The sequence below is a fragment of the Scyliorhinus canicula genome, chromosome 4 (assembly GCF_902713615.1).
Source record: "Scyliorhinus canicula chromosome 4, sScyCan1.1, whole genome shotgun sequence".
Classification (NCBI taxonomy): Eukaryota; Metazoa; Chordata; class Chondrichthyes; order Carcharhiniformes; family Scyliorhinidae; genus Scyliorhinus; species Scyliorhinus canicula.
In genome coordinates, this window is record NC_052149.1 from 138,421,768 (window position 1) to 138,429,689 (window position 7,922).

Consider the following 7,922-nt stretch of genomic DNA (forward strand, 5'->3'; position numbering starts at 1 on the left):
AATTTTAGAATACTCATGGACAAGGACAAGAGGGGTCCGAAAGGAAGAGTACTAAATTGGGGAAAGGCAGAGTATAACAAATTCGGCAGGAGCGAGGGAATGGGGATTGGGAGCAGCTGTTTAAGGGTAAATCCACATTTGAAATGTGCAAGTCTTTTAAGGAAAGGTTGATTAGAGTGCAGGACAGACATGTTCCTGTGAAAATGAAAGATAGAAATGGCAAGATTAGGGAAACCATGGATGACGGTGAAAGTGTGAGACTAGCTAAGATGAAAAAGGAAGCATACATAGGATCGAGGCAACTCAACACTGATAAGCTTTGGAGGAATATCGGGAAAGTAGGACGAATCTCAAACGCTCAATAAAGAGGGCTAAAAGGGGTCAAGAAATATCTTTGGCTAACAGGGTTAAGGAAAATCCCAAAGCATTTTATTCGTATGTAAGGAGCAAGAGGGTAACTAGAGAAAGGATTGGTCCCACTTAAAGACAAAAGAGGGAATTATGCGTGGACTCAGAGGAAATGGGTGAGATTCTTAATGAGTACTTTGCATTGGTATTCAAAAAGGAGAGGGACAAGACGGATGTTGAGGCTAGGGATGGATGTTTAAATACTCTCGGTCAAGTTGTCATACGGAAGGGGGAAGTTTTGGGTATTCTAAAAGACATTAAGGTGGACAAGTCCCCAGGACCGGATGGGATCTATCCCAGGTTACTGAGGGAAGCGAGGGTTGAAATAGCTGGGACCTTAACAGATATCTTTGCAGCATCCTTGAGCACGGGTGAGGTCTCGGGGGACTGAAGAATTGCTAATGTTGTCCCTTTGTTTAAGAAGGGTAGCAGGGATAATCCAGGGAATTATAGACCTGTGAGCTTGACGTCAGTGGTAGGCAAACTGTTAGAGAAGATACTGAGGGATAGGATCTATTCACATCTGGAAGAAAATAGACTTATCAGTGATAGGCAGCATGATTTTGTGCAGGGAAGGTCATGTCTTACAAACCTAATAGAATTCTTTGAGAAAGTGACAAAGTTAATTGATGAGGGAAGGGCTGTAGATGTCGTATGCATGGACTTTAGTAAGGCGTTTGATAAGGTTTCCCATGGCAGGTTGATGGAAAAAGTGGAAGTCGTATGGGTTCAGGGTGTACCAGCTAGATGGATAAAGAACTGGCTGGGCACAGGAGACAGAGTAGTGGTGGAAGGGAGGTGTCTCAAAATGGAGAAGGGTGACTAGTGGTGTTCCACAGGGATCCGTACTCGGACCACTGTTGTTTGTGATCTACATAAATGACCTGGAGGAAGGTATAGGTGGTCTGATTAGCAAGTTTGCAGATGATACTATGATTGGTGGAGTTGCAGATAGCGAGGAGGACTGTCAGAGAATACAACAAAATATAGATAGATTGGAGAGTTGGGCAGAGAAATGGCAGATGGAGTTCAATCCAGGCAAATGCGAGGTGATGCATTTTGGAAGATCAAATTCAAGAGCGGACTATATGGTCAATGGAAGGGTCTTGGGGAAAATTGACGTGCAGAGAGATCTGGGAGTTCAGGTCCATTGTACCCTGAAGGTGGCAACGCAGGTTGATAGAGTGGTCAAGAAGGCATACAGCATGCTTGCCTTCATCGGACGGGGTATTGAGTACAAGAGTTGGCAGGTCATGTTACAGTTGTATAGGACTTTGGTTCGGCCACATTTGGAATACTGCGTGCAGTTCTGGTCGCCACATTACCAGAAGGATGTGGATGCTTTAGAGAGGGGTGCAGAGGCGGTTCACCAGGATGTTGCCTGGTATGGAGGGTGCTAGCTATGAAGAAAGGTTAAGTAGATTAGGATTGTTTTCGTTGGAAAGACAGAGGTTGAGGGGGGAGCTGATTGAGGTCTAAAAATTATGAGGTATGGACAGGGTGGATAGCAACAAGCTTTTCCCAAGAGTGGGGGTGTCAGTTACAAGGTGTCACGATTCAAGGTGAGAGGGGGAAAGTTTAAGGGAGATGTGCGTGGAAAGTTTTTTACGCAGAGGGTGGTGGGTGCCTGGAACGCTTTACCAGCGGAGGTGGCAGAGGCGGGCACGATAGCATCATTTAAGCAGCATCTAGACAGGTATATGAATGGGCGGGAACAGAGGGAAGTAGACCTTGGAAAATAGGAGACGGGTTTAGATAAAGGATCTGGATTGGCGCAGGCTGGGAGGGCCGAAGGGCCTGTTCCTGTGCTGTAATTTTCTTTGTTCTTTGTTCACTGCTGCCACCTCGTTGCCATGGATTCAGCCCTTGTCCTTGGGGAAATGTAATGAAAAGTGTTTGGCTTATCAGACTTCTGTGTTACTTTAAAACTATGACAATGAGTTTGCAAATATGTGTTTTCTTTAATTTTAAAACTGGGGATTAATATTTACGCTTAAACAGCTATCTTTACCTATATTAGGTGTATTAGAAATACCTGGCTTCTACACTCACGTATCGTCACCCCTTGTGCCTTTCTACATGGTCCATCAATCCTTTCAGAGATGCTACTGTCCGTCAATGGACTTCGAGCATTCACCATGTACATCCTTCCTTTACTGGCAAAATTCATCTTTGATGAAGACCATCAACTGCTCCATCTGGGGCTTTCCCTCTGGCAGCGACCCTTCTGCTTCCGCCTTTTTCGCAATTGTTGCTGTGCCACAGGTCCTCGCCAATCCTTAGCCAGGTCTTTAACTGTTTTTTGTCGGGTCTGGTAGCCAGTAGATATGCCAATCTTGGGAAGACCTTCTCCGACTGTACCTTTTGCATCATTTCCTGCCGGAGCTACCCCACAATGTGTATAAGTGCCAAAACTAACGCCTTCAACCACTCACTCCATGGCCGCCACTGGACGTTCAGGCGACCATCATTGGGAAGTCCAGGCGGCAGTCACCTTAACGGCCAGTGGGAGAAGGTGTCCTCCCCCATTCCCGTGCAATGCCAGGTGCGTCATGATCCGACAGATATGTTGCATGGTCCCCCTGCTCAGCCAGAGTCTTTGACAGCATACCTGGTCCAGCAGGTCCTCAAATTACAAAGCGTTGCCAATACACACGAGGCCTCCTTTGCACCTCCTTCACCTCCTCCTCCTCGGCTGTTTGGGCGGCCGGCTCTCCATCCTCAACGCTGCCTCCTGTTCCTCTGGGGCAGGCTTTGCTGTTGCAGCTCTCCTCCTTGAGCAGCTCTAGCTCGTCCAGCTGCACTGCATCTCCCAGGGCTACAGCGACTAGGAGGAAGGCCACCATTGCTGGTTGTATTCCAATATGCACATTCTGCAGGGGGTGAAAGGCAACCTTTTAGCATAGTGCATACACCCGTGCCCAACCAGGTCAAACTGGGTGGGGTGCGCAGCAAGATGGCTGCCTTGCAGGCCACAGCAATGGCAATCCGTGCTGGGACACCGCCCCAGTCCTGTGGTGGGGTTACCCCGGCTCTGGCAGCGCACCCCACGTCAGCCAGCCAGGCAAGTGTCAGGACCGGCAGCCCAAGTCGTGCCTCTACCTCCTCCTCCTCTCTCCCTCGTCAGACACAGTGCCTGTTTCTCGATTTTTTAAAAGCACAAGTAAACCTCGTCGGCAGGGAATTCCCCCCAGTGGAGGCCCCGAAGAATACTGGGTCAGGCCCAATAATGATATGCAGACGTTTACTGTACTTGCGGAGTGGAATGCATTGACGCCACTGTCGAAGCACCGGAGAATTGCAATTTGGCATGAACTCAGCATCCGCCATGATTTCCGTGTCACAGCGGTTTCTCTGTGGCCGTGGTAGCACAGTGGTTAGCACTGTTGCTTCACAACGCCAGGGTCCCATGTTCGATTCCCAGCTTGAGTCACTGTCTGTGCAGAGTCTGCACCTTCTCCCCGTGTTGATGTGGGTTTCCTCCAGGAGCTCCGGTTTCCTCCCCACAAGTCCTGAAAGACGTGCGCTAAGGTAATTTGGACATTGAGTTCTCCATCTGTGCACCCGAACAGGCACCGGAATGTGGGGCTTTTCAATGAAGTAACTTAATTGCAGCGTTATGTGAGCCTATTTGTGACAATAAAGATTATTATTATCCGCCCAATTGCCTTTCCTGATTTCAGCATTGGCCGATGGAGAATCCTGCGTCAATCAGAATGTTTCCTAAAGGCACACCCTCTCTCACAGACATGTCAGTATGTTTAAAATAAAAGAAGAATTTTATTCATGGAGCAACCTCAGGAAATCCCAAATGTCTTTAGAATGAAGTTTTATTTTTGAAGTGTAGTCCACTGTTGTAATGTAGGAATTTATACGGATGAAATTTAGAACCCACCACTGTGTAATATGAAAGAGGGTGGACCTCTCTGTGTCACAATTCCCAATCACTGTGTGCTTTGTTTACAGTGACAGCTCCCACCAATTACAGGGGCCCATCGAACGTACCTCCTTCCCCACACAGCTCCTCTGGAGCAGTCGCTGACGCAGGGAACATCCTCCAGCCATCCATGGGGATGAGTGGGAATGCGGGAATATCCGAAGGTGAGTTTGTAATCCAACACAGGAATCACACTGACTTTAATTTATATTTAAACCCTCTCATGTTTTTTAATTACCCTTTGTTTTTCTACTAATCCTTTGTTTCCATTTAACCCTTTCTTTCTCGGTGATATTTTCTTCAGTTAAGCATATGAGATTTGAGTTCCTGCCCCGTTCCCTCCTCACAGCTCTCTATTAGTTTAAGTGTCAGGAATAGGGGGCTGGATTCTCCGAGCCTCGGCGCCGAAATCGCGATCGGCGAATGGGCGGTTACGCTGAAATCCAGTCCGACGCTGCTCCCGCGACTCTCCGATCCCTGGAGAATCGCCACAAATTACACGCATGCGCGGTCTACGCAGTGAGAGTAGGAGGCTACTGTCCGAGGCTCCCGCGGGCAATTCTCCGAGGAAAACTGGCCGGGTTCCTGACGGCGTGATTCTAACCGCGTTTTGCCTGTCGGGAATGGTCGGTGGTGGCTGTGAACTCAGTTCGCAGCCACCTGGTGGGGTGATACTTCACTAGGGGGGGGTTACAAACGTCAGCCCACACCCTCCCTTTCTTGGCGCCTGCCCGCTTCTCATTCTCACTGGCAGCGCTCAGACTTTCACAGAACATGTTTTACACTGGCTGGCTCTTAATTGGCTGGGCAGGAAGAAATTGCGGTCCAAGGCTGACTGTGGCACACCCAATAGGTGAAACATTCAGGTAATTGTATCTGGGAGAATGTGTTCAGCGTCAGCAGCTTGTGTAATTAAACTGACTGTTACTGTGAGACTCACTGCAGTGTTGCACTGAGTGTACAGCACTGGGAGCCACACACTGCTATTGAACAGGGATTCTGATTGAAGGTTATTTATTTACAGGCGCCGGAATGTGGCAACTAGGGGCTTTTCACAGTAACTTCATTGAAGTCTACTTGTGACAATAAGTGATTATTATTTTATTTGACTTGGGAAGAATACAGTCTGGCAGGTAATATGGGCCTGACTGTGTCTGGGAAATAATGACTCTCTTACCCTGCAGTTGTCAATCATTGATCTGAGTGGAATAACCTGTTTTACCAATCTCTTCTCTCCTCTCTAGGGAAAAGCTCATTCAGTCTGGATCCCAAGACAGCAAACTGCAACTTGGTTTGTCTGATGATCTGAGATCAGTAACATGGACTAAACAGAAACAGCCCTACCCAGCTCATCCAGGGAGGTTTAAAGATCGACCTCAAGTTCTCTGTTCCCAGAGCTTTTCCTCAGGATCCCATTCCTGGGATGTGAGACGAATGGGGATTACTGGGTAATAGGGATTGCCAGTAAGAGTGCGGAGAGGGAGGGGGGAAATTCTGGTCTTGGGAATAGCAATAAATCTTGGTGCATATATTGTGGCTTTGGTTCTCTCTGGGCCCGCCATAATTCCCATGTCACTCGCCTGCGACCATTTCCCTCTAACAACAGAATCCGAGTTCAGTTAAACTACAACACTGGGACTTTGTCATTTCATGAGGTCACCGACTTATTGGCAAATTTACACACATTTAAAACCAAATTCACTGAACCTGTATTTCCAGCATTTTATTGTCGGTACACATCCCTAAAATTGTTAAAATTAATTCTGATATTGTATTCTTCGTGACATCACTTAGTTTCGGGATTTTGGATAATGTCACATCCTATTTTGTTGTGTAGCCCTCAAGAAACTTGGCCGGGATTCTCAAATCCCGCCCTGGGATCTCCAGAGAATCGCCGCCGTGCCGGTTGGGGGCCGTTCAAAGGGCCCCGGCTATTCTCCGCGCTCGACAGGCCGAGTCACACGGCACGGGTAACGTATGGTCCCACCCGGCGGGACCTCGGAGTTCTGGCTGCGGGGGCCGGGGAGATTCGACTTCGGGGCCAGGCCCGTGATCCGACTCCACGGTGGCCAGGCCCGCGATCCGGGACTACTGATCGGCGGGCGGGCCATGTTCCTCCCCGCCAGGCCCCAATAGGGCTCCGCCATATTGGCTGGGGCGGAGACGGCAGCGCAAGCGCGGACTCGCGCCAGCCGTGGCGTGCATGCGCGGACCCGCACCAGCTGTGGCATGCCGGCTTTTGAACGCACATCACTCTGCCCACCGAGATTCGCTGGGTGCAGGAATTGCACCGCGCTGGTCGGCAGGCCCCCCACGTCGATTCTCCGTCCCGCAATGGGCTGCACCTCTCCTGCCAGCAGCAATCAAAACACCTACCTGACCAGCGGGATTGGCGGCGCGGGCGGGCGCCGGGGTCCTGGGGAGCGCGCGAAGCAATCTGACCCCGGGGGGGGGTGCCCCACGGTGACCTACCTGGCCCGCGATCGGAGCCCACCGATCGGCGGGCAGGCCTGTGCCGTGAGGGCACTCTTTGATCCGCCTTCGCCATGGTCTTCACCAGACGGGAGGCAGAAGAGACCCCCTCCTCTGCGCATGCGCCGGGATGACGTCAGTAGCTGCTGACGCTCTGGCGCATGCGCGGACTTAGGCCGGCCGGCAAAGTCCTTTTGGCCCCGGCTGGTGTGGCGCCAAAGGTGGTTCATGCCAGCCGGCGGAGCACCAACTACTCCGGTGCAGGCCTAGCCCCTCATATGAGGGCTTGGCCCCTAAAGGTGCGGAGACTTCCGCACCTTTGGGGTGGTCCAACGCCAGAGTGCTTCACGCCACTCCAACACGCCAGGACCACCCGCGTCGTCAGGTGGGGGAGAATCCCAGCCCATATCTCTATGATGCCATTTCTAGCACAGCCTGTGGCCTCTGCTGATGTGACATTTTGATAGTTTATCTCTTATGCACGACTGCACTAAGCAGTTCAATTCTTCACATTAACTTCAGATTTTGAGTTTGTGTTGTTGACGTTCAATTTGTCAAACGGATTCCAGTCAGATGGTGATTCACTTGAGAAATCACAAAGCTGTCTCTGTGAGCTCCAGCATTGAAAGGACACTAGCCATGGATCTGGAAAATGAGGGAGTGAATCAAGTTATCGGGAGTTATTCTTGTTTAAACTGCAATTACTGAGAATGAAAGAAAAGATTAAAAAGAGGCTGTTAGAATAGATGCTTCAGAATTGGACAAGGTTTGGCAACGCCCACATGGTGGTTAGCATAAATGCTTCACAGCTCCAGGGTCCCAGGTTCGATTCCCGGCTGGGTCACTATCTGTGCGGAGTCTGCACGTCCTCCCCGTGTGTGCGTGGTTTCCTCCGGGTGCTCCGGTTTCCTCCCACAGTCCAGAGACGTGCGGGTTAGGTGGATTGGCCATGCTAAATTGCCGTAGTGTCCTAAAAAGTAAGGTTAAGGGGGGGGGTTGTTGGGTTACGGGTATAGGGTGGATACGTGGGTTTGAGTAGGGTGATCATGGCTCGGCACAACATCGAGGGCCAAAGGGCCTGTTCTGTTCTGTGCTGTACTGTTCT

At 50.1% G+C, this 7,922-nt stretch overlaps 1 protein-coding gene across 1 annotated transcript in view; it reads left to right on the top strand.

Annotated features, from left to right (window-relative positions):
• The window catches only part of LOC119965036 (E3 ubiquitin/ISG15 ligase TRIM25-like), a 67,828-nt gene extending 61,966 nt beyond the window's left edge, over positions 1 to 5,862 (top strand). The window contains exons 7-8 of the mRNA XM_038795248.1: positions 4,375 to 4,509; positions 5,590 to 5,862. Of these exons, the coding sequence (XP_038651176.1) occupies positions 4,375 to 4,509; positions 5,590 to 5,654 (200 nt within the window). The 3' untranslated portion in view covers positions 5,655 to 5,862. The remainder of the gene's footprint in view (positions 1 to 4,374; positions 4,510 to 5,589) is intronic.
• Positions 5,863 to 7,922: the final 2,060 nt, after the last annotated feature.